Source organism: Orcinus orca, chromosome 16 (genome assembly GCF_937001465.1).
Source record: "Orcinus orca chromosome 16, mOrcOrc1.1, whole genome shotgun sequence".
NCBI classification, from domain to species: domain Eukaryota; kingdom Metazoa; phylum Chordata; class Mammalia; order Artiodactyla; family Delphinidae; genus Orcinus; species Orcinus orca.
Window position 1 is genome coordinate 30665574 of NC_064574.1, and position 27152 is coordinate 30692725.

General features: G+C 40.6%; 1 protein-coding gene across 7 annotated transcripts in view; it reads right to left on the reverse strand.

Moving 5' to 3' along the window:
• Positions 1 to 25045, reverse strand: part of DNAAF9 (dynein axonemal assembly factor 9) — a 153897-nt gene extending 128852 nt beyond the window's left edge. For 4 of the 7 annotated variants that reach the window (XM_033415831.2, XM_049698758.1, XM_033415832.2 and 1 more), the window contains exon 1: positions 24836 to 25044. In XM_033415831.2, coding sequence (XP_033271722.1) covers positions 24836 to 24918 — 83 coding nt within the window. In that variant the 5' untranslated portion in view covers positions 24919 to 25044. Of the gene's footprint in view, positions 1 to 24835 lie in introns of all 7 variants that reach the window. The other 3 variants (XM_033415834.2, XM_004285304.3, XM_033415830.2) reach the window with 2 other exon arrangements.
• Positions 25046 to 27152: the final 2107 nt, after the last annotated feature.

Consider the following 27152-nt stretch of genomic DNA (forward strand, 5'->3'; position numbering starts at 1 on the left):
TGCTTGAGACTGATCTTTCCATAAGGTCTGTCCACATCACCTTCAGGTCCAAGATCTGTCTCCAGTATTCATTCCCTAACACTCCTATATTAATTTTTTTCCCTACAGTCAACATATTCCCAGCCCTACCACATCATTATTATCTAAGATCCTCCATAAACCAACTACAGTAACTGTTCCATCCATAACAATCAGATTTCATCCTCACCCCTCTGTTCCGGTACACTGCCCTACACTCACCCGAGCAATAGTGTATCCAGCCAAACAACACCACTTCCCTTCCTTGGATTCTCTTTCCCTGCCTGGATTCTTTCTGATGTTCCCATACCCCAAGTCCATGACTTAGTGGTCATTATCACTGTCTTCCCTCAAGATGTTCACAATCTTCCACCTAATACCGAAACCAAAGATAGCACCAAAAAATAGAAACCTACAGATCAATATCTACCATGAATATAGATATAAAAATCCTCAATAAAATATTAGCAAATAGAATTCAAAAACGTACAAAAAGAATTGTACACCATGACCAAGATGGATGCAAGGCTGTTTCACTACTGGTAAATCAATCAATATAATCCACAATCTAATAGGCTAAAGAAGAAAAAAAAAAAATCACACAACCATATAATTGATGCAGAAAAATCATCTAACAGAATTCAACACCCATTCATAATAAAAACACTTAGAAAACTAGAAATAGAGTTTCCTCAACTTGATAAAGAACATCTACAAAAAACCTCCAAAGCAAAGTTTGGAATATACTTAATGGTGAAAGAACTAAATGAGGAACAAGAAAAATATGTCTGCTCTCATTACTCCGATTCAACATAATACTGGAAGTTCTAGCCAATGCAATAAGGCAAAAAAAAAAAAGGAAATAAAAGGCATAAAGATAGAAAAGGAAGACATAAAACTATTGCTATTTGCAGATGACATAATGACCTATGCAGGGAATCTAACAGAATCTACAAAAAACAAAATCTGAGAACTAATAAGTGAATTCAACAAAGTCACAAGATCAACATATAAAAACCAACCGTATAAATGAACACACAGAAACCAAAATTAAAAATACAGTATCATTTAAATATAAATCTAACAAAACATGCACAGGACTTACAAGCTAAAAACTACAAAACACTGATAAAGGAAACCAAAAAAGATATAAGTAAGTGGAGAGACATATTTTATTTACAGACTGGAAGACTCAACATAATATAGATGTCAATTCTCCTTAAATTAATGTACAAGTTTAACACAGTTCCTATCATAATCGCAGCAAGCTTTTTTGTAGATACAGAAAAGATTACTCTAAAACTTACATGGAATGGCAAAGGAACATTCTAAAATAGCTAAAACTTTTCTGAAAATGAATAAAGTGGGAGGAATCACTCTACCTGATGTCAAGACTTATTAGAGAGGCAGGTTCAAGATGGTGGAGTAAAAGGACGTGCACTCACTCCATCTTGCGAGAGCACTGGAATCACAACTAACTGCTGAACAGTCATCGACAGGAAGACACTTGAACTCACCAAAAAAGATACCCCAAAACCAAAGACAAAGGAGAAGCCATAATGAGACAGTAGGACGGGCACAATCACAATAAAATCAAATCCCGTAACTGCTGGGTGGGTGACTCACAAACTGGAGAACAATTGTACCACAGAAGTCCACTCACTGGAATGAAGTTTCTGAGTACCACGTCAGGCTTCCCAACCTGGGGGTCTGGCAAAGGAAGGAGGAATTCCCAGAGATTCAGATTTTGACGGCTAACGGGATTTGTTTGCAGGATATTGACAGGACTGGGGGAAACAGAGACTCCACTCTTGAAGGGCACATACAAAGTAGTGTGTGTGTCAGGGCTCAGGGGGAAGGAGCAGTGACCCCATAGGAGGCTGAACCAGACCCACCTGCTATTCTTGGAGGGTCTCCTGAAGAGGTGGGGGATGGCTGTGGCTCACTGGTGGGACAAGGACACTGGCAGCAGAAGTTCTGGGAAGTAATCCTTGGCATGAGCCCCCACCCCCACCCCCGAAATCTAACATTAGCCCCACCAAAGAGCCTGTAGTCTCCAGTGCTCGGTCGCCTCAGGCCAAACAACCAACAGGGAGGGAACCCCGCCCCACCCATCAGCAGACAAACAGATGAAAGTTTTACTGAGCTCTGCCCACCAAAGCAACACCCAGCTCTACCCACCACCAGTCCCTCCCATCAGAAAATTTGCACAAGCCTCTTAGATAGCCTCATCTACCAGAAGGCAGACAACAGAAGCAAGAAAACCTACAATCCTGCAGCCTGTGGAACAAAAAACACATTCACAGAAAGACAGACAAAATGAAAAGGCAGAGGGCTAGGTACCAGATGAAGGAACAAGATAAAACCCCAGGAACACAACTAAATGAAGTGGAGACAGGCAACCTTCCAGAAAAAGAATTCAGAATAATAACAGTGAAGATGATCCAGGACCTTGAAAAAGAATGGAGGCAAAGATTGAGAAGATGCAAGAAATGTTTAACAAAGACCTAGAAGAATGAAAGAAAAAAACACCTAGAAGAATTAAAGAACAAACAAACAGAGGTGAACAATACAATAAATGAAATGAAAAATACACTAGAAGGAATCAATAGCAAAATAACTGAGGGAGAAGAACGGATGAGCGACCTGGAAGACAGAATGGTGGAATTCACTGCTGCAGAACAGAATAAAGAAAAAAGAATGAAAAGAAATGAAGACAGCCTAAGAGACCTCTGGGACAACATTAAACGCACCAACATACACATTATAGGGGTCCCAGAAGGAAAACAGAAAGGACCCAAGAAAATATCTGAAGAGATTATAGTCGAAAACTTCCCTAACACGGGAAAGGAAATAGCCACCCAAGTCCAGGAAGCGCAGAGAGTCCCAGGCAGGCTAAACCCAAGGAGAAACACACCGAGACACATAGTAACCAAATTGGCAAAAATTAAAGACAAAGAAAAATTATTAAAAGCAACAAGGGAAAAACAACAAATAACATACAAGGGAACTCCCATAAGGTTAAAAGCTGATTTCTCAGCAGAAATTCTACAAGCCAGAAGGGAGTGGCATGATGTATTTAAAGTGATGAAAGGGAAGAACCTACAACCAAGATTACTCTACCCAGAAAGGATCTCATTCAGCTTCGATGGAGAAATCAAAAGATTTACAGACAAGAAAAGCTAAGAGAATTCAGCACCACCAAACCAGCTCTACAACAAATGCTAAAGGAACTTCTCTAAGTGGGAAACACAAGAGAAGAAAAGGACCTACAAAAACAAACCCAAGGGCTTCCCCAGTGGCGCAGTGGTTGAGAGTCTGCCTGCCGATGCAGGGGACACGGGTTCGTGCCCTGGTCTGGGAAGATCCCACATGCTGCGGAGTGGCTGGGCCCGTGGGCCATGGCTGCTGAGCCTGCGCGTCCGGAGCCTGTGCTCCACAAAGGGAGAGGCCACGACAGTGAGAGGCCCGCGTACCGCAAAAAAAACAAAACAAACAAATGAAAAAAAAAATTAAGAAAATGGTAACAGGAACATACATACTGATAATTACCTTAAAGGTGATGGATTAAATGCTCCAGCCAAAAGACACAAGCTCTCTGAATGGATATAAAAACAAGACCCATATATATGCTGTCTAAAAGTAACCCACTTCAGACCTAAGGACACATACAGACTGAAAGTGAGGGGATGGAAAAAGAAAGAAAAAAATCAAAAGAAAGCTGGAGTAGCAATACTCATATCAGATAAAATAGACTTTAAAATAAAGAATGTTACAAAAGACAAAGAAGCACACTACATACTGATCAAGGGATCAATCCAAGAAGAAGATATAACAATTATAAATATATATGCCCTCAACATAGGAGCACCTCAATACGTATGGCAAATGCTAACAGCTATAAAAGAGGAAATCGACAGTAACACAATAATAGTGGGGGACTTTAACACCTCACTTACACCAATGGACAGATCATACAAAATGAAAATAAATAAGGAAACAGAAGCTTTAAATGACACAATAGACCAGATAGATTTAATTGATATTTATAGGACATTCCATCCAAAACCAGCAGATTACACTTTCTTCTCAAGTGCGCACGGAACATTCTCCAAGATAGATTACATCTTGGGTCACAAATCAAGCCTCACTAAATTTAAGAAAATTGCAATCATATCAAGCATCTTTTCTGACCACAACACTATGAGATTAGAAATGAATTACAGGGAGAAAAACGTAAAAAATGCAAACACATGGAGGCTAAACAATAAGTTACTAAATAACCAAGAGATCACTGAAGAAATCAAAGAGGAAATCAAAAAATACCTAGAGACAAATGACAATGAAAACACGACGATCCAAAACCTATGGGATGCAGCAAAAGCAGTTCTAAGAGTGAAGTTTATAGCTATACAAGCCTACCTCAAGAAACAAGAAAAATCTCAAATAAACAATCTAACCTTACACCTAAAGGAACTAGAGAAAGAAGAACAAACAAAACCCAAAGTTAGCAGAAGGAAAGAAATCATAAAGATCAGAGCAGAAATAAATGAAATAGAAACAAAGAAAACAATAGCAAAGATCAGTAAAACTAAAAGCTGGTTCTTTGAGAAGATAAACAAAATTGATAAACCTTTAACCAGACTCATCAAGAAAAAAAGGGAGAGGACTCAAATCAGTAAAATTAGAAATGAAAAAGGAGAAATTACAATGGACACCACAGAAATACAAAGCATCATAAGAGACTACAAGAAACTCTATGCCAATAAAATGGACAACCTGGAAGAAATGGACAAATTCTCAGAAAGGTATAACCTTCCAAGACTGAACCAGGAAGACATAGAAAATAAGAACAGAACAATCACAAGTAATGAAGTTGAAACTGATTAAAATTCTTCCAACAAACAAAAGTCCAGGACCAGATGGCTTCACAGGTGAATTCTATCAAACATTTAGAGAAGAGCTTCTCAAACTCTTTCAAAAAACTGCAGAGGAAGGAACACTCCCAAACTCATTCTACGAGGCCAGCATCACCCTGATACCAAAACCAGACAGATAGTACAAAAAAAGAAAATTACAGACCAAGACTACTGATGAATATAGATGCAAAAATCCTCAAAAAAATAATAACAAGCAGAATCCAACAACACATTAAAAGGATCATACACCATGATCAAGTGGGATTTATCGCAGGGATGCAAGGATTCTTCAATATACACAAATCAATGTGATACACCATATTAACAAATTGAAGGAGAAAAACCATATGATCATCTCAATAGATGCAGAAAAAGCTTTTGACAAAACTCAACACCCATTCATGATAATACCTCTCCAGAAAGTGGGAATAGAGAGAACCTACCTCAACATAATAAAGGCCACATACGACAAACCCACAGCAAACATCATTCTCAGTGGTGAAAAACTGAAAGCATTTCATCTAAGATCAGGAACAAGACAAGGATGTCCACTCTCGCCACTATTATTCAACATAGTTTCAGAAGTCCTAGCCACAGCAATCAGAGAAGAAAAAGAAACAAAAGGAATACAAATTGGAAAAGAAGAAGTAAAACTGTCACTGTTTGCAGGTGACATGAAACTATATATAGAAAATCCTAAAGATGTCACCCCGAATAACCAAAGCAATCTTGAGGGAAAAAAAAGGAGCTGGAGGAATCAGACTCCCTGACTTCAGACTATACTACAAAGCTACAGTAGTCAAGACAATATGGTACTGGCACAAAAACAGAAATATAGATCAATGGAACAGAACAGAAAGCCCAGAGATAAACCCACACAAGTAATCTATGACAAAGGAGGGCAAGGATATACAATGGAGAACAGACAGTCTCTTCTAAAAGTGGTGCTGGGAAAACTGGACAGCCACATGTAGAAGAATGAAATTAGAACACTCCCTAACACCATACACAAAAATAATCTCAAAATGGATTAAAGACCTAAATATAAGACCGAACACTATAGAACTCTTAGAGAAAAACATAGGAAGAACACTCTTTGACATAAATCACAGCAAGATCTTTTTTGACCCACCTCCTAGAATAATGGAAATAAAAACAAAAATAAACAAATGGGACCTAATGAAATTTAGAAGCTTTTGCAGAGCAAAGAAAAGTATAAACAAGACAAAAAGACAACTCTCAGAATGGGAGAAAATATTTGCAAATGAATCAACAGACAAAGGATTAATCTCCAAAATATATATAAGCTCATGCAGCTCAATAATAAAAAAACAAACAACCTAATCAAAAAATGGGCAGAAGACCTAAATAGACATTTCTCCAAAGAAGACATACAGATGGCCAAGAGGCACATGAAAAGCTGCTCAACATCACTATTAGAGAAATGCAAATCAAAACTACAAAGAGGGGACTTCCCTGGCGGTCCAGTGGTTAAGACTTCGCCTTCCAATGCAGGGGATGTGGGTTCAATCCCTGGCTGGGAAACTAAGATCCTACATGCCTCGCAGGCAAAAAACCAAAAACATAAAAACTGAAGCAATATTGTAAAAAATTCAACAAAGACTAAAAACAGTACACATCAAAAAAACAAAAACAAAATCTTAAAAAAAAAAAAAACGACAATGAGGTATCACCTCACACCGGTTAGAATGGGCATCATCAGAAAATCTACAAACAACAAAGGCTGGAGACGGTGTAGAGAAAAGGGAACTCCCTTGCACTGTTGGTGGGAATGTAAATTGATACAGCCACTATGGAGAACAGTATGGACATTCCTTAAAAAACTAAAAATAGAATTATCATAAGACCCAGCAATCCCACTACTGGGCATATACCCAGAGAAAACCATAATTCAAAAAGACACATGCACCTCAATGTTCACTGCAGCACTATTTACAAAGCCAGGTCATGGACGCAACCTAAATGCCCATAGACAGATAAATGGATAAAGAAAATGTGGTACATATATGCAATGGAATATTACTCAGCCATAAAATGAATGAAACTGGGTCATTTGCAGAGACTTGGATGGACCTATAGACTGTCATACAGAGTGAAGCAAGTCAGAAAAAGAAAAACAAATATTTTATATTAACGCATATATGTGGAATCTAGAAAAATGGTACAGATGAACCAGTTTGCAAGGCAGAAATAGAGACAGAGAGGTAGAGGACGAAAGTATGGACACCAAGAGGGGGAAAGCAGGGTGGTGGGGGTGGTGGGATGAATTGGGATGATTGGGATTGACATATATACACTAACACGTATAAAACAGGTAACTAATAAGAACCTGCTATATAAAAAAATAAAATAAAATTCAAAAAAACTTAAAAAACTTATTATATAGCTAAAGTAATCAAGACTGTGGTTCTGGCTGAGAGACAGACACATAGATCAATGGAACGGAAAGCCAGAAATAGGCCCACAAAAATATAGCCAATTAATATTTGACAAAGGGTGGAAAGTGATTCAATAGAGGAAAAATAGTCTCTTCAATAAATGGTGCTGAAACAACTGGATATCCATAGACAAAAACATGAACCTCAACCTAAACTTTATAACTTTCACAAAAATTAAGATAGATCATAGATTTAAAAATTTTGATATAAAACTATAAAATCTTTAGAAGAAAAAAGAATAAATATTCAGGGCTTAGGATTTAATGAAGTTCTTAGGCTTGATACCAAAAGTATGATCCATTAAAAATTTGATAAATTAGACTTCAGCAAAATTTTAAACTTTGCTTTGTGAAAGAACCTGTTGGGAGAATGAAAAGACAAGCTACAGATTGGGAGAACATATTTGCAAATCACTTACCTAACCAAGCAGCATACATAAGAAACTCTCCAAACTCAACAGTAAAAAAACAATCCAATTAGAAAACAGGCCAAAGGCATGAAAAAACATTTTCTCAAAGAGGATACAGAGATGGCACATAAGCACATGAAAACATGTTCAACATCATTATCCATTAGGGAAATCCAAGTTAAAACCACAATGAGGTATTACTACACATCTATTAGAAAAGCTAAAATATCCATAACAAATGGTGACGATACCGAAATGCTGGTGAGGATTCAGAGAAACTGAATCATTCACAGATTTCTGAAGTAAATTAAAGAAGACACCAATAATGGAAATACATTCACGTTCATGCATTGGAAGACTTAATACTGTTAAGCTAGCAATACTACACAAAACAATCTACAGATTCAATATAATCTCCATCACAATTCCAGGAACTTATATATATAGTTTTATATATATATATATATATATATAAATTTTTATTGGGTCATAATTGATTTACAATGTTGTGTTAGTTTCAGGTGTACAGCAAAGTGAATCTGTTATACAAATACACATATCCACTATTTTTATTAGATTCTTTTCCCTTATAGGCCATTACAAAGTATTGAGTAGAGTTCCCTGTGCTATACAGTAGGTCCTTATTAGTTATCTATTTTATATATAGTAGTGTATATGTGTCAATCCCAATTTTCCAATTTATCCCTCCCCTCCACTCCAGAAACTTTTTTTGAAGAAACAGAAAAATCCATCCTAAAATTCATAGTAATTTCAAGGAACCCAGAATAGACAAAACAATAATGAAAAAGGATAAAGCTGGAGGAAACACTTCCTGATTTCAAAAGTTATTACAAAGCTAACCATAACAGTTTGGTACTGGCATAAAGATAGACATATAGAACAGGGGTCCCCAATCCCCGGGCTGTGGACCGGTAAGGGTCTGCAGCCTGTTAGGAACCCAACCACACAGCAGGAGGTGAGCGGCGGGCGAGCGAGCAAAGCGTCATCTGCAGCTCCCCATCACTCACATTAATTACCCCCTGAACCATCCCCCCCACACCTGGTCCGTGGAAAAACTGTCTTCCACGAAACCTGTCCGTGGTGCCAAAAAGGCTGGGGACCACTGATTATAGAACAATGGAATAGAATAGAGAGCCCAGTAATAAACTCTTTTTGTGACTGGCTTATTTCACTTACTATAATGTGCTCATGGTCAAATGATTTTTGACAAGGGTACCAGGATTGAGAAAGGAGAGTTTTTTTCAACAAATGGTTTTGGGAAAACTGTATAGTCACATGCAAATTAAAAAAAAAAAAAAAAAGGATTCAAACTCTGACTTTACACCATATACAAAATTTAACTCAGAATAAAGACCTCAATGTAAACCTAAAACTATAAAATTTTTAGAAGAAAACATATGGGAAAAGCGTCATGACATTAGAGTTGGCAATGATTTTTTGTCATTTTCCAATGACACCAAAAGCACAGATGACAAATGGAAAGATACATAAATTAGACTTTATCAAAATTAAAAACTTATGTTCATTAAAGGACACAATTAACAGAGTGAAAAGACAACCCACAGAATAAGAGAAAATATTTGCAAATCATATATCTATTAAGAGGCTAATATCCAGAATACATAAAGAACCTCTATAACTCAACAACAACAAACAATTCAAAATGGGCAGAGAACATGAATAGACATTTCTCCAGAGAAGATACATAAATGGCCAATAAGCACATGAAAAGATAAAAGATGCTCAATATCACTAATCATCAGGGAAATGCAAATCAAAACCACAACGAGGTATTACTGCCATGCAAATTAACATGGCTACTATCAAAAAAGCAGAAAATATAAAGTTTAGCAAGGATGAGGAGAAATCAGAACCTTTGTGCACCGTTGGTGAGAATGTAAAATATTGCAGTTGCTGTGGAAAACAGCACAGTGATCCTCAGAAAATTAAACACAGAATTACCATATGATCCAGCAATTCCACTTCTGGGTATACACCCCAAAGAAATGAAAGCAAGACTCAAAGAGATATCTGTACACCCAAGTTCATAGCAGCATTATTTGCAATAGTCAAAAGGTAGAAGCAACCCATATGTCTATAGACACAGATAAACTGTGGTATATACATAATACAATGGAATATCATTCAATCTTAAAAAAGGACAGAAATTCTGACATATGCTAAAACATGGATGAACTTTAAGGACATTATAATAAGTGAAATAAGCCAGTCACAAAAGGACAAATATTATATGATTCCGTTTTTATGAGGTACCTACAACAGCCAAATTCACAAAGACAGAAAGTAGAAAGATGGTTGCCACGGGCCAGAGGGAACGAGTGGGGAGTTACTGTTTAAGAGGTACCAGAGTTTCAGTTTTGCAAGATGAAGAATTCTGTGGATAGATACTGGTGAATGTAGCACAACAATGTGAATGTACTTAATACCACTAAATTGTACACTTAAAACAGTTAAGATGGTAAATTTCATGTGTATTTTACCATAATTAAAAAAATTTTAAGTTAAATTTTAAGTTAAAAGCCAATGTGATGTAAAACAGAAAGAAGAGAGGGAGAACTCTTCTTATGTAAAAGAGATTAAAGAATAATAAGACAATGCAATTTATGAACCTTAATTCGATTTAAACAAACAAACAAAAACCCAGGGAAACATCTATGAGACATCTGAGGAAATCTGAATATGCCTTGTATAATAGGTAATAATTATATATTATTATATTATTATCTATTATCCAGGGCATATTCAAATTGACTATTAATTTTCTTAGCTGAGATAATATTATGGTGGTTACAAAGTAGAATGTCCTTTTTCTTAGCAGATGCATGAGGCAGTACTCAGGAGCAAAGTGTCATATCCGCAAATTGAAAACCGTTTAACAGAAAAGAAGAATGAAAAGAAAAGAAAAAGTAAAGAATGCACATAAGGTAAAAAGTTAAAATTGGTGAATCTAAGCGATGGGCATAGAGTATTCACTGTACTATGTTTTCAACTTTTCTGTGTTGTTCAAACATTTTCATAATAAAAATTTGGAGCTGGAGGTAAGGAGATGTGGAGTAACTCAGGGTTTGGAAGTAGCAGAATTTAAGCTGCAAGATGACTAAGATTAAAGTAAGAAAACTTCTTTCCCTGGGAAATGGTTGCCTGTCCCTCCCCACTTTCTCATGTTTAATATAAGATTCATTTTGCAATCATTCTCTACATGACAAATATTTCATTAAGTTGGTCCTTTGGTCCACTGCGCAACCCTAGCTGACTACCACGGTTACCAAGAGCTCTTGGGCTTTCAAACTTAGAATCAGCCAGTGACAAAAAGCATTAACAGGTCATGTGACCAGGAAACAAACAGCTCCCCAACTACTGCGGTGGGAAGCCAAGACAATACTGAAGACAGGAGCAAAAAGAGGATTTTTTTCCCTGCAAGTGTTTTGGGAAATAAATAAAGGGAAAAGTAAAACAAAGTGAAAGCATATAAAATGTAGAAAGACCTTCCTCTTCCCAGAGTAAAACATTATCATAGTATTTTCTTGTCTAATGGGTAGAACTAAATTTAGTTTTTTTCCTTTGAATATTTTCTTGCTTCCCAAATTTAGTTTTTAACCAGAACATAGCCTATTATTTGTCACTGAACCATTAAACTTTTCACTTACTGAAGTATTTACCTATTAAAAAACACCTGGTAGGGCTTCCCTGGTGGCGCAGTGGTTGAGAGTCTGCCTGCCGATGCAGGGGACGTGGGTTCGTGCCCCGGTCTGGGAAGATCCCACATGCCACGGAGCGGCTAGGCCCTGAGCCATGGCCACTGAGCCTGCGCGTCCGGAGCCTGTGCTCCGCAACGGGAGAGGCCACAACAGTGAGAGGCCCATGTACCGAAAAAAAAACAAAAAACAAAAAAACACCTGGTAAGTATAAAGAAAACCACAATCACTCATATTTACAGCACCCAGAATTAACCTATGTTAGTGCCTTTTTGAATTATGTAAAATATTAATTTATCATCCTTTTTTATTTAAAAAAATGGAATATGACATATAAAACTAAAGTCTTCACTGTTCCCCATCCCCGGAGGTCACCACTATGAGTTTGTTGTGTAACCACCCACTCTTTTTTTCCTTTTTTTCAATAGAAACTTTCAAACACACACCAAGCCCAGCAATAGCACTGCCCTGTAGCTTCCAGGTCTACCTGAGCACAGGTGGCACATCCTGGGTAGATGGCCTGTGGTCACCCACGACTTTACAAAGTTCCTGCTTTAGAATACCTGTAGACTCAACATATACCCAGTAATACTATTTATATCAAACATGCTGCTTGTATACTATACTGTATTTCTCACTTTCCTTGGATTCAGGCTCAAAATCTAGACATGACAGATGACAAGACAAAAACAAGACCCAAAGAGAAGCAGTTTGCCCAAGATCACAAGGCTGAGTAAAGATTAACAGCCCCAGGACCTGAGTGACCAGGCACCCTGACTCTGAACTTCTCCTGATATATCTCACTGATTTCCTGACAATAAAGTTAGCCTCAGATACAATATTTCTGAATTCTAAACAATCATCTCTGTTCTCCCCATCTTCCATTTTATATATAATAGTTAATTCACTGCTCACTGCTTTTATAACAATTACTGTATACACAGCCAGATATATTTTCTTGTTTGTTTGTGTTTCATTATCCTGGTTCCCTGGAAATGAAGGAGAAAATTTGAAAATTTTATTTCTGCCTGTTTTTCCTCCATAATTTATGCTTTTTGATTTTCAAATTAAACAATTAAAACATGAATAATCCTCCTTATATTCTATATGCTTTGTGCTTTGAATGTTTTACAAAGTGAATCCTCATACCAATCTGAATCACTTTATCTTATGAAACTGCTGTGAACAATGTGATGTGAATCTCTCAGTAATACATAGTTTGGGTGAGTTTTTTGGGGAAAGAGTTGTTTTACATAAAATCATAATAACGACATATGTAACTGCTCTGCAACGTGTTTTCACTTAACATTGTACCTTAAGATCTTTCCAAGCTAGTAAATAGAACACAACCTCATTTTTAAAACTGTTATACTATGTTCTTTTGTGTTTATTTAACCAGACACTATAATTGAACATCCAGGATTTTTATTATTTTTGCAAATAGCAAACAATGCTTCATTGAACAACCTTATATAGCCATCTTTGGCACAAGTACTAAAGTTTCTGCAAGGTAGAGACTAGCATTGCCAGGTTAAGAGGTATCTGCATTTAAAACTTTGATAGATCTTGCCAAATTGCCTTCTTAAAACGTTCACCTACAATATAACAGAGTACCTGTTTCCCCATAACTTCTAAACCATGTGCGGTTAGAATTTTCATTGTTATACAGTTGTCCCTTGTTATCCATGGAGGATTGGTTCCAGGACCCCCTCAGATACCAAAATCTGCAGATGCTTAAGTCCCTTATATAAAATGGCATAGTATTTGCATATAACCTATGCACATCCTCTGGTACACTTTAAATCATCTCTAGGGACCTCCCTGGCAGTCCAGTGGTTAAGACTCTGGCTTCCAATGCAGGGGGCATGGTTCGATCCCTGTTCGGGGAACTAAGATCCTACATGCCACACAGTGCAGCCGAAAATTAAAAAAAAAAATCATCTCTAGATTACTTATACCTAATATAAGTGCTAAGTGAACAGTTGTAAATACAGTGTAAATGCTATATAAATAGTTGCTGGTGTGCAGCAAATTAAAAATATATATTTTTCCCCCATTTATTTATTTATGGCTGCATTGGGTCTCTGTTGCTGTGCCTGGGCTTTCTCTAGTTGCGGCGAATGGGGGGCTACTCTTCATTGTGGTGCGAGGGCTTCTCATTGCGGTGGCCTCTCCTGTTGTGGAGCATGGGCTCTAGGTGTGCGTGCTTCAGTAGTTGTGGCACGTGGGCTTAGTAGTTGTGGCTCATGGTCTCTACAGCGCAGGCTCAGTAGCTGTGGCGCATAGGCTTAGTCACTCCACGGCATGTGGGATCTTCCTGGACCAGGGCTCGAACCCGTGTCCCCTGCATTGGCAGGCGGATTCTTAACCACTGCGCCACCAGGGAAGCCCAAAAAATATATTTTTGATTGGGGTGGTTGAATCCATGGATGAAGAACCTGTGGATATGAAGGGCTAGCTGTAATATGATTTTATTTAGGACTTTTGCATTTGTAGTTCTCCTTTGTACTCTCCTAGTCAAACACCAGCATTATGCCAGCATGAGAGAACAAATGGAAAGCTTTCTGAGGTATATACTTCACTTAGCATGCTTTCCATTTTCATTTCCCTTGGTAACATACACTGTGCCCCTTCTCTGCCACAGCATCCAATCATGACTCACCCAGAAGCAAGCCAGGTCAGCTGGAGTCCTTTCCAGGGATTTCCTATTTTAGAGGTAGAAGAGAAATGGCCTCTAGGGTCACAGTGCAGGAAGAATGTGGATTTCAGGTTATTATGGACAGAGGCAACTATTTTGATAGCAGAGTCTTGGTTCCAGTTCCTGAGGCCCTAGTTCTTACAGGTCTTCCTACAAGTCTTATCTCCCCACTATTCCTTCCAGCCAAGTAAGCCAATACATTCACTCCCTTTTTTACTTTAATCTTTTGAGTTGGGTTTCTGTCACTTGAAATAGAGAGCATTCTTCTTATTATGAAATCAAACCCAGGAAATGTTTAGGGTTGAAGCATACCAATGTCTGTAACTTACTTTGAAAAGCATTAAAACATAGGATGGATTGATGGATGGATAGCAGGATGACTATATGATAAGGCAAACAGAGCAAATACATTAAGCAGAGAATCTAGGTATGAATATACATGAATGTCCACTGAACAATTCTTTCAACTTTTCTGTACTTCCAAACAGTTTTCATAATAAAATATTGGGGGGAAAATCAACAGCAGGAGTAATACAACATATTATCATATCAGCATTAATTCAGACTTCAGGTACTGATTACAAGGAGCTACTGCAGGACTGCTAAGAAAAGGGTTTAAGGGCTTAAGAAAGCTGGCCCTGCATTAAAGTGGCAACTATTTATTCCCTCCATAAAACAGACTTGGAAGAAAGCCAAGAAGGCAGGATGTGTCTCAAGTCAATAAATGTCCTTTCCCACTGATGTCCTTTCTGGAGCAACAACTTGCAATGTAAAAAGCAAAGGCAACATTACTGCTATCATGACCAGCATGGTTAACCAGTGACCATAAAGTGACTCAAACTGAAGGGACACACACACACACACACACACACACACACACACACACACACACACACACACACACACACACACACACACACACACACACACACACACACACACACACACACACACACACACACACACACACACACACACACACACACACACACACACACACCTGAAAATGTGTTGGCATCATTTAACTAGTCCATGACTTGAATTTTCTCCCAGCATTTTCATGTAGCTCATCACAGCCATTAGTAATCCTAAGCAATATAACTTTCATTCCACACAGCTACCTCTCTGTGGTAGGGACAAACAGGTGCCTAATCCATATCCATTCTCCCCCTTTTTTTTAAACTAATAATGGGTTGGCCAAAAAGTGCCTTCGGTTTTTAAGTAAAAATAAAAGACACATTTTTCATTTTCGCCAAGAACTTTATTGAACAACATAGCCACCGTTTTGTTCCACTACCTTCTGTCATTTTTCAGGCAACTTCATAATTCCATCTTCCCAAAACTTTTTGAGCAAAGGTTCCCGGTGTCTTTTACAGTCTTCCAGGGAACTGAAATTTTTTCCATTAAGAGAATTTTGTAAAGACCAAAATAAATGGAAATCTGAAGGTGCAATGTCTGGTGAATACGGTGGATGAATCAAAAATTCCCACCCAAGCTGTAACAGTTTTTGCCTGGTCATCAAAGAAACATGAGGTCTTGCGTTATCCTGATGGAAGATTATGCATTTTCTGTTGACTAATTCCGGACGCTTTTTGTCGAGTGCTGCTTTCAGTTGGTCTAACTGGGAGCAGTACTTGTTGGAATTAATCGTTTGGTTTTCTAGAAGGAGCTCATAATAGAGGACTCCCTTCCAACCCCACCTTATACACAACATCACTTCTTTGGATGAAGACTGGCCTTTGGTGTGGCTGATGGTGGTTCATTTCACTTGCCCCACGATCCCTTCCATTCCACATTATTGTACAGTATCCACTTTGCATCGCCCGTCACAATTTGTTTTAAAAACAGAATGTTTTCGTTACGTTTAAGTAGAGAATCGCATGCAGAAATACAGTCAAGAAGATTATTTTCACTTAACTTGTGTGGAACCCAATCAAAGCGACGAACGTAACCAAGCTGGTACAAATGATTTTCAACACTTGATTTGGATATTTTGAGTATGTCAGCTATCTCCTGCGTGGTATGATGTTGACTGTTCTCAATTAAAGTCTTGATTTGATTGCTATCAACTTCAACTGGTCTACCTGACTGTGGAGCATTGTCCAGTGAGAAATCTCCAGCAGGAAACTTCACAAACCACTTTTGACACATTTGATCAGTCACAGCACCTTCTCCATACACTGCACAATCTTTTTTTTGCGTTTCAGCTGCATTTCCACCTTTCTTGAAATAATAAAGCATAATATGCTGAAAATATTGTTTTTCTTCCATCTTCAATATTAAAGTGGCTACACAAAAATTCACAAATTTTGATACATTTTTTATTTACTTAAATAAAATTTATCTATCTATCTATCTATGGGTACGTTGGGTCTTCATTGCTGTGCATGGGCTTTCTCTAGTTGCAGCGAGCAGGGGCTACTCTTCGTTGAGGTGCACGGGCTTCTCATTGCGGTGGCTTCTCTTGTTGTGGAGCACGGGCTCTAGGCGCGCGGGCTTCAGTAGTTGTGGCTGGCACACGGGCTTAGCTGCTCCACGGCATGTGGGATCTTCCGGGACCAGGGCTCAAACCCGTGTCCCCTGCACTGGCAGGTGGATTCTTAACTACTGTGCCACCAGGGAAGTCCTGATAAGTTTTTTTTTTTAAATACATGCTGATATGATAGCTGTCATAATACAATCTAACAAAATTGTTTCGAATGAAGTTAAGGACAACTAAGCACTACTAGAGCCACTTACGGAAAAAACCGAATGAACCTTTTGGCCAACCCAATAGTATCCCAATTTTATTTGGAGCAGCAATAGGCACAGCTCCTTTGCTTCTAGAGCTGACCAATGAGACATGCAAAAGCGTCAGGTGTAGGCTTCTGGGAAAGCTTGCTGAAGGGAAAGAACTGACTCAACTAGGAAAGCTGCTGCTTTTCTTTCCCCTTCTTGCCTGACAGACCTGATAGCTAGAGTTCCTGCAGCCATTTTGTGACCATGAAGCTATGAAGAAAATGGAATCCATTTGCTAAATACAAACACAGAAGTGGCCTGGTTCCCTGATGGCTTCATACCAGGACTAGCCTGCCCTCCTCTAGATAGACATCTTTTCCAAGAGAGAGTAAACCTCAGTTAAGTCATTGTTAAGCATCTTCTACCAGCTGCCAAACATGGCTCCTGACAGGTCACCTTATCTGAAATAGTTAAAACTTGTACCCAATTGCAATTCATGTCTATGCATATTTCACAAATTGGAGTATATAAGACTCTCTACAAACTAAATCTGAGAACTTCAGAAAATGCTCCCCACCACAAATGGAAAATGTTATTTCAAAGTCTGTCACTATGTTCCACTGTAACAATATATTATTTTCCATTTTCTTCCTTTTCTCCAGATTTCTCTGAGCATTTCCACACACAATCTGCTCTTTGTAAAGTCAGTTTCACAGGTCTTCATTCAAAAGGCATCCACAAGTACTTTCCCTCACTTCTTTAACTATTAAAAGCATGCCAAATATAAATGCACTGTGGAATCCTGGATGGATCTTGGAATAGAAAAAAGACATTAGTGGAAAGACTGGGCAAAGAAAGTCTGGAGTAATAAACTCCAAATAAAAACAAATTTACTAAGTAAACAAAGTTTACAGTAAACTAATGTACAGTACAAATATTAATTTCTTAGTTTTGATAAATACACCATGTTAACGTTAGAGGAAGCAGAGTGAAGGCCTTATAGGAACCCTATGTACCATATTTGCAACTCATCTATAAACCTAATATTATTTCAAACAAGTTGAAAGCAAAAAGCATGCCAAATTAGCTAACTTTCCATTGAACTAGGTTCAAAATCACAGAAAACAGTTTTAAACACCCAAGTAGCAAACTCTGCTTTTTCTTTTCTTTTTTATTTCAGGGCAAAACAATATTTAAGCTGTGGAACTCTTGAGGGCATCTGCATCTCATCTACTCCCCCTCTCCAAAAATTAGAATATCACAGAAGAGCCCAAGAGCTAGGAAACACTGTTACAATATTGTGCACTATTAATGCAACTATACTCACTAAATAAGAGTCCTCAGAACACAGTCATCCCAGACATATGTGAAAATGCAGACAGGGGCATCCCCTGCTTTTCAAAGTTCGCTTTTACATAAGACCTACCTGTTTTCACTAACTGAAAGAAATCTGAAGAGGGTTTTTGCTTTTATGAAAAAAGGTGAAAAGCAAAGATAGCCAGCATCTGTTTTGCAGTGGAGCAATGAGAGTGGCACTGTCAAGCTCCTTCGCTGGTAACTACACTCAGCATTACAGCAACAAGCCTCCATAGCTTTGAACTGTGTCTGTGAGCATCTGTGCTTTATCCTGATTTATTTTGTGCCTCTGTTAGCAAGATGTGTTCTAAGGTAATTGCTCCTTCACTTTAGGCTGTTTCACCTTACAAAAGGTTTCCTAGGAAGGCTCTACTTTCTGATAGCAGGGGGAAACCCATACTTAGACCTCCACCCCGGGCCAGAAATAAGGTCATAAAAACGTAACTAAGCAAACCCTTTTTACTTCTATAAGCACCAAACCAAGCCTCCCTGGCCAGAATCCAAGCAAGTATACTGAAGGTGAAACTTCACATTTTCAGACACACAAGGTCATAGTCTTGCTCTGTATTTTGAGTTTTCTTAAAGCAGGGACAATTACCACTTCTGTAGATCTGTAAACCCAAAAGAGAACCACGGGTATTGGTACCTGACCAATAAACATCACCTGAAGAGATAACCTGTCTCTGTGAGGCTTTATGTAAGCGCTCTCTATAGAAAATCACTATGGTGACCCACCTTCCCACCATCTAGCTTACAACTGTGATTCTTCATTCTCTGAACACCCTTAGCCCAGAGTTTCACCTGTAATTATTCTTTATTCATTCAATAAATAATTAGTGCAAGCAGTGTTTCATAATGGCTAACAACAGCAGTTCACATTTAGTGAGTACTGACTATGTGCCAGACACTGACCTAAGCACTAGGGCAAGCAATATGGGAAATGGCAATAAAAAATGGTCCCAGCCCGGGGCTTCCCTGGTGGCGCAGTGGTTAGCAATCCGCCTGCCAGTGCAGGGGACATGGGTTCGAGCCCTGGTCTGGGAAGATCCCACATGCCACGAAGCAACTAAGCACGTGAGCCACAACTACTGAGCCCACGTGCCACAACTACTGAAGCCCGCGTGCCTAGAGCCTGTGCTCCGCAACAAGAGAAGCCACCACAATGAGAAGCCCGCACACCGCAACGAAGAGCAGCCCCTGCTCACCCCAACTAGAGAAAGCCCGCACGTAGCAACGAAGACCCAACGCAGCCATAAATAAATTAATTAATTAATTTTTTAAAAAAAAGGTTCCAGCCCTTTGGTAATTTCCAGAAGCAACAAAGAAGGTCCTTTCTTATGAGTCCCTTAACAAGGAAAAAATTCCACCTATACATGGTATAGAAGAAGACCAGCACAGGAACTCCTCGGTCAGAATTTTTTGCTAGAGCACACGCCACCCAGCGAGTTCTTAAAGGGCGCATGGCAAGTCAAACTATGAGACCTCGCATGTGTGAAATGTCTTTATTGTTCCCTCACACCTGCCTGAGAGTTTGGCTGGATACAGAATTCTGGGTGGGAACTCATTTTCTTTTAGAAGGTACTCCTTGCTCCATTATCTTCTAGTGTCCATTCTTGCTACAATCTAATGATTCATGACTCTATGTGATTTATAGATATTCTTCTGTCTTCATAGTGCTCAAAAATTTCATTATGTGGGGACTTCCCAGGTGGCACAGTGGCAAGAATCCTCCTGCCAATGCAGGGGACACGGGTTCAAGCCCTGGTCCGGGAAGATCCCACATGCCACAGAGCAACTAAGCCTGTGCGCCACAACTACTGAGCCTGTGCTCTAGAGCCTGCGAGCCACAACTACTGAGCTCACACGCCACAACTACTGAAGCACACGCACCTAGAGCCCGTGCTCCACAACAAGAGAAGCCACCACAATGAGAAGCCGGTGCACTGCAACAAAGAGTAGCCCCCGCAGGCTGCAACCACAGAAAGCCCACGTGTAGCAACGAAGACCCAATGCAGCCAAAAATAAACAAATAAAAAATACATTTCTAAAAAAAAAAAAAAATTTCATGATGATGTGCCTTGGCATGGATATTTTTAAATTAATTGTGCTGGATTCTTGGAGGGTCCTTTTAATCTAGAAACACACCTTTATTTGTGAGAAACTATTTTATTTTGGATGATTTCTTCATGCCAACAAACAATAACCACCCACTATCCCTCCTTGTTACAGACATCTACAAACCTGTAGGTCACTCAGTCCTCCAAATTCCCTCAAGATTTAGCTTCTGGATCATTGTCTCTTTGCTATTACTACTCCCATCTTAATTCACGATGATCTCAATATGCACTGAGATAACCCTTCCACTATCCTTACCTCTCAGTTCCTTTACGCCTATTTTCCAATTACGTCCTCTATCCTACCTCAGCCACTCCCTCCCACAGTGCCCACATCCAAGCAGCTCAACACAGCTGAAGGGGAAGCATTCAACCATGCTAACTGGGTCTCACCCACCTTAAATTTATGACTACAAATGCCAAATGGGCACCTGGTGCCCTAAAATATTTCCTTATTCAACTCATTTTTTCCCACTCTCCTGGATGAATTTTACACCTTCTTTCTCTTCAAACTTCCAACACCTCCCCCACTCTTCATTTTTAGCTAAAGACCTTCCTTCTTATTTAACTGAGAATATGGAAGTAATCAGAAGTGAACATTCACTCTGTCCCACTACCAAGCTACCAATTCACCAGTATTTGGGTCAATATAATCACCACAGATGAACTGTCCATGTAGCTATTGAGCTTAAGGTCAACATATCCATTTATATCCTAGATGCCATTCCCTCTCACCTACTCAAGGACTTCACCCCTGCAACTGTCCCTTCTCTCTCTTTAATCATCAATTTGTCTCTCTATACTCCACCATTCCCATTAACTTACAAACATGCTATCTGCCCACCTAAAAACAAAAAGAACTCTAACACTTCGTGCCCTTCCAGCCACAGCCCTATTACTCTGCTCTCCCTTATAGAAATCCTTGAAACAACATCACTGTGACTATCTATACTCACTGTCTTCAATTCCTCTTCTATATCCTCTTGAACCCACTGCACCAAAACTGTTCTTGTCAAGGTTGCCAATGACCTCCACATTACCAAATCTAATAGTCTATTCTTGCATTTATCATTTGACTATCCTTGATTCTTCCCCTATCTCAGAGGTAGGAAACCATTTCCCCTCAGAATTTGGAAGACATTGCTACACTGCCTTTTTTACATGGGATATCCCAGGGCTTGGATGTTGGTCCTCCTCTCTATCTACATTTACTCCCTGGGTCTCTATCTAGTCTCATAGCTTTAAAAAAAAATTCTGGAGTCACCAGTAATATGGATGTTATTTCCAGTTTCAATCTCTCTCCTGAACTACAGACTAATATATCCAACTGCTAATCCAATATCTCCACTTGGCTATCTATTATCTATTAGGAAACTCAAATGAACAAGGTCAAAATTGAACTCTATTTTCTCCACAAATCTGCTCTTATTCCAATGCTCCCAATATCAGTAAATGGCAACTCCATTCTTCCAACTGCTGAGCCCCAAATTGACTATGCTTTCTTACATTATTGTTCCTTCAGCCCTATTTCCTCCCCAATATTTACTTCTCACCACTCTGTATTATGATTTTTACCTCTCTCCACTTACAAAGGAGCTCTTGGAGGGCAGAGGCCTGCCTTATTGCTCTGAATCCACAGCACCTAGCACAGTGTATGTTGGATTATTTGCATAAAGAGGGAGTGAAATTTAAACTGTTAAACAAGTCCTGAGCAGGATCAGATTCCTCTGCAGGAAAAGATCTGAAGTAGGAAAGCATATTTCAACTATTTCCACTGGTTCCTTAGTACAAGTAAAGATAGTTATTTGGTAATAACTCCAAAATCTCAGAGGCTTGAAACAAAGGCTTACTTCTTCCTCACTCTACATGTCAAACATAGGTCACCTGAAGTGCTCTGGTTCCCAGACTGAGACTAGCCACCATCCGGAGCACCAACAATCACCAAAACAGAGGGAAAGAGTGGCAAATCACACACCAGAAGTTTTTACCATGAAGGGATACACATCATTCCTGTGCACATTTCACTGACCAAAAGCAACTAACAACGCCATATCCATCTTCAAGGGTGCAAGCAAGTACAATGGTACCACATGCCCAGGAGACAAAAACCAAAGATATTTGATGGACAGCACTGATGACTACCATATCATTAAAAAGAAGCTTTTAGGTCTAAGCAACAATATTTTAACTCCTGATCTCTACTGCTCATCTGTGAAAATGAACTCCATTGCTAGAAGAGAACCACTCACTTGCAAAGTACTATCTATGGGTCTCTAGGAATGCAGCTTCATCAGTTAGGCCCGCCTCTTTCATCACTCAGGTGTCAGAGTGCAGCAAAGAAGCCAAATATGGGTGACAGGAAAGTGCTGAGCACAAACCTTCTAGAAACGTTCAATGTCAAAATCTGGGAAAGGCTTAACTGAATGAGTAAGAAAAACACGTTCAGTTAAAAACGGCAGGGAAAGGAGGGAAACTTTCACAAAATTTCTTTTACCAAAGGTATACAACCTCCAGGCCTTCGGGTTCCTTGCACTACCCCATGTCTGAAGACTAACAAGTTTCACTCAAACCACGTGATGGAAAATTCGGAGTTTGAGTATGATTAGTGAAGTTAGCCAACATTGATCTTTTTAACATAAAAACACTACTTACAAAAAAAAAATGTATACCAGAAGCTATATGTGCTACCAGAAGCAAAATGTGCTACCAGAAGCCAGGAAGGAAGCAGTTATTTTAGAGATGGATTTTATTCAGAAGCTCTTTTTTCCCTAAAAGTCTCAAAGACTCCAGACTTCAAAGCTCAAGATGATATGGGATGAACCCCAAGTCTACATAGACCCTGGATTTAAAGTGTGGCTGCTTCAAGTTCTAAAGTATCCTGTGCAGTTTCTATTTTATTCAAAGTTTAAATACTTTCTAACAGTGAAACTGGCTGCCAGAAACGTTAGGACAGACTGGAGATGGTTACCATAAGCTGCTAAACACTTGGAACTGTAAAGCCCACTGAAATTCCACTGAAGAGCAGAACAGGAGTCCAAATATGTCACCTAACATCACCTGCCAAATCAGAAGCAAATTAGGACTCCCAAATGCAACTAAGGGTATCTAGTCCCACCTCCCCATCCTTTATTTACTCAACCAATATGTGTTAGTAACTGAGATGAAAGAAGGAATGTTGGTAAGTAAGAGAGGGACTGGATTTTAAGATTCAGTTCTTGTTCTCCATGAATCTGGTGGAGTTAAAATAAAAACAAAACAAAACAAAGAAAAAAACAGATTTGAGAGCAAAAATTCCAATACAATGCCTTAAATACCATAACAAGGATACAGGAAAGACCATTCTCACATGTTAAGCTGACAACCTTCGTTCAAGGAAACAACACCGTATTTGCTTTGTTAAGTAGCTAGAATAAAGAAAAAGCAAACAAAACAAATAAAAACCCTCTTCTGGTTTAATGACAGTTTAGCAGAACCAAAGCCCATTTCTCTCTCTTCCTCCCTTCCTCTCAATGGTCTCTGCCACAACCCCTCCATCATTCCAACCTCCACTGGCGGCCCCAAACCAGCTCCATCACGAATAATACCGAGACTATCAAGGTCAGCTCCAAAGGCACAGGAAGCAGACAGCAGAAACAAATCTTCATATATCGAAAGCGGGCGGGGACCCTCCCTATACTGAGGCACCCGGGGGCTCTATCTCTAGGCTCTGTGGCCTGGGATCCGCAGCTTTCGGGGATTCTGGCCCCTTTTTCCTTATCCAGGCCCCTAATGACCTCCACCTGTCCTCAACCTGAGCTCCCCATCGTGGAGTGAGGGAGCCTCGGGCTGGGGCAAGGGGAGGTGGGGAAACGCGCAACAGGGAAGATGCTGTCCGTGTGGGTGTTTCTATGGGGCGGGAGGGGGGTACTCTCTAGGGAACGCGCAGTGAGAGGTAAAGGCTCTAAAGGAGACGTACTGTAGGGGAGCATGAGAGGTAAGCCATTTCGAGGGAAACCCATTTGGGGGTTCTATAAGGGGAGCTATTGTGAGGGGACGTCTCCATAGATGGCCGTTTCTGGGGAAAATATCCTATGGGAAAGGCAAGTGAATTAATCATACAGAAGGCACTGTGGAGGTTCTCGATAGGCGAATCTTTCCGGGGGGAAATGTTCTATGGGGTTGGGGATGTCATAATAGGGGGTCTTCACAGAGGAGCCGTTGTGGGGTTGTCGATACAGGAGCCATTGTGGGAACCTCTGCACCGAGAGCCGCTCCTCGGGAAACGTTCGTCAGGGAACCGTTCAGGAAAAAAACGTCCGCAAGGAAGCCATATCGGGCCACGCCCTTCGGCAGGAGGCGTCTCAGACCCCAACAGCCCGCAACCGCCTGCCCGCCCGCCAGCCCCTCTGCTGCCTCAGCCCCGCGTACCTGACGGAGGGCGACCCGCGGCCAGGGCCGCCGGGGGACCGTGCGCGGGGCAGTCCCAGCCGGTGTGGGGGGTACACGTCCATGGCTGCGAGAGGCGGAGGAGGACTGCGCCGCTGCGAGGGTCACTCAGGCCTGCGGGGCGTCTCCTGGCCCGCTACGGCCGGGTGGGGCTGCTGGGCGTGCCGGGTGGGCGGGGGGCGCAGTGCGCGGGGGACGTCGGGGGCGGGGGCACGTCGGGGGGCGGGGGCGGAGCCGGGGGAGGGGGCGGAGCTGGACGCGCGCAAAGAGGGCGGATGGGGGCGTCGGGACGGGTTGGGGGTGGGGGCAAGCGCACGGCTGCGGGTCGAGTCTTCCTTAAGCTTCGAGGCGGCCGGGTTGGACGTTGGGAGCGTGGGTGCCCAGAGTGAAAGCTACCGCGCCGCCGCTCTGGCCTGTCCTCAGGCTTCGCATCGTGGAGTGGGGCTCTGCGGCGCCCCCAGCCACGCACACGGGCGCGCCTGGGGGCGGGGCCTCGTTCAGCCCCGCCCAGTCCACTTCGGCCTCCAGCAAAGCCTTCTGCTGCCGCAGCAGGTCCCTGGCGCGGAGATCTGAACCGCCCTGGTGCTCGGCTTTCGTGACCCGGTCTCCCAGGCCGGTTCCTTGCTACTGTTTCCTCACCCGCTGCTAGTCAATTGTGCACCCTCCCTTCAGACGTTCAGCCGATTTCTAGCCGACCTAAGGTTAGCGGTGCGCGCCCAGCCTTGCGCAGACGTTAGGGGCTCACAGGGGCCCAGAGGATCCCTGCCCTTTACAGTTCAGATTCTGACTCGACCCGTTTCTGACTGCAGAGCCGTATGCAAGAAACCTAATCCCAGCGAGCGTCAGTCTTCTGTGTAATTGACAGTTTCCAGGCATCCTGTATATACAGGACGTATTTAATGATTTTGTCCTGCGTCGTATACTGACTTTGTCAGGATGCCTTAAATGTCCTGTATTTATCTTTTTATAATCAATTAAAAACTATTAGAGCTATTTTTCCGCCACAGTAATTGGTGCTTAAATCACTGAAAATCCTACCTTTACAAATAGAAGATCTGTACAGTGTCTACGGTGTCTCCAGCGAGTTTAGCTGAGGAAAGACCAAAAGAAGGAACTAGAAATTAAAAGTACTTATTTTTCATATTCAAGAAAGGAAAGGACTTTTTTGCTCAAGTTCTAAGTCCTGATCAAGTAACCACCATTATTTAGAGATAACTTCACATCAGTACACAGGCTCTACAAACCAGCCAATCAGCGACAGCCTCACTCCAGTGGCTTCTGAAAATCAGCCAGTCAACAACAGCTTCACTCCGGTAGCTAGGCTTCTGAAAGTTTGTAAATCAACGACAGTCCAGAGCTTCTGAAAGTCAGCCAATCATTGACAGCGCCATGCTTCTAGACAACAACCAATCAGCAAGTGCCTCACTCCAGGGACCAGGCTTCTGGTAGTTAACAGGTACTCAGCTTCATTACTCCAGTAACCACACTAACAAAGCTGGAAGCCCGTCAATCGCTAGACGCTCACGCTTCTGAAATACTGCCAGTCCCGGAACGCTAGCTTCCCAAAACATTGGATTGGGTTGGCTCAGCTCCGACTTTGTTAAGGGAGACTGTTCCTTACAAGTACAGCTCTCCTTTGCAGGCAGACTAGATATTCACCTTTGAGTTCAATTTGCTTTTCGTAAAATTTAAGTTCGCAACCCTTTCACGACTCAACTCCCACCTTACCGTTAGATATGAATTTGGGCTTGTGACAGATGCAATGATGCAGCCATGAGATTTATTAAATACAACTTTTTCAGTTCTTGCGTTGGTCGCTATTACCAATTTTTTTCTTTTATAATTCAATGGGTGTATTCACAAAGTTGTGCGATCACCACTACTGTCATTTTAGAACATTTTCAGCACGCCCAAAAGAAACCCTATACCTTTTAGTAGTCATTCCCCCATTTCTTCCCAACCATCCCAGCCATAGGCAACCACTAATCTACCTTTCTCTCTCTCTCTCTCTCTCTCTCTTCCCGCCCCCCTTCTATGGATTTGCCAATTCTGAACGTTTCACATAAATGGAATCATACAGTATGTGGTCCTTTGTTACTGACATTTCATTTAGCATAATGTTTGCAAGGCTCATCCGTGTTGTAGGATGTACAAGGATTTCATTTTTTATGGTTGAATAATATTCTATTGCATGGTTATCTCACATATTTCTTATCCATTTCTCAGGTGATGGACATTTGTGTTGCTTCCACTTTTTTACTTTTTTTTTTTTTTTTTAGCTAATGGTGCTGTAAACATT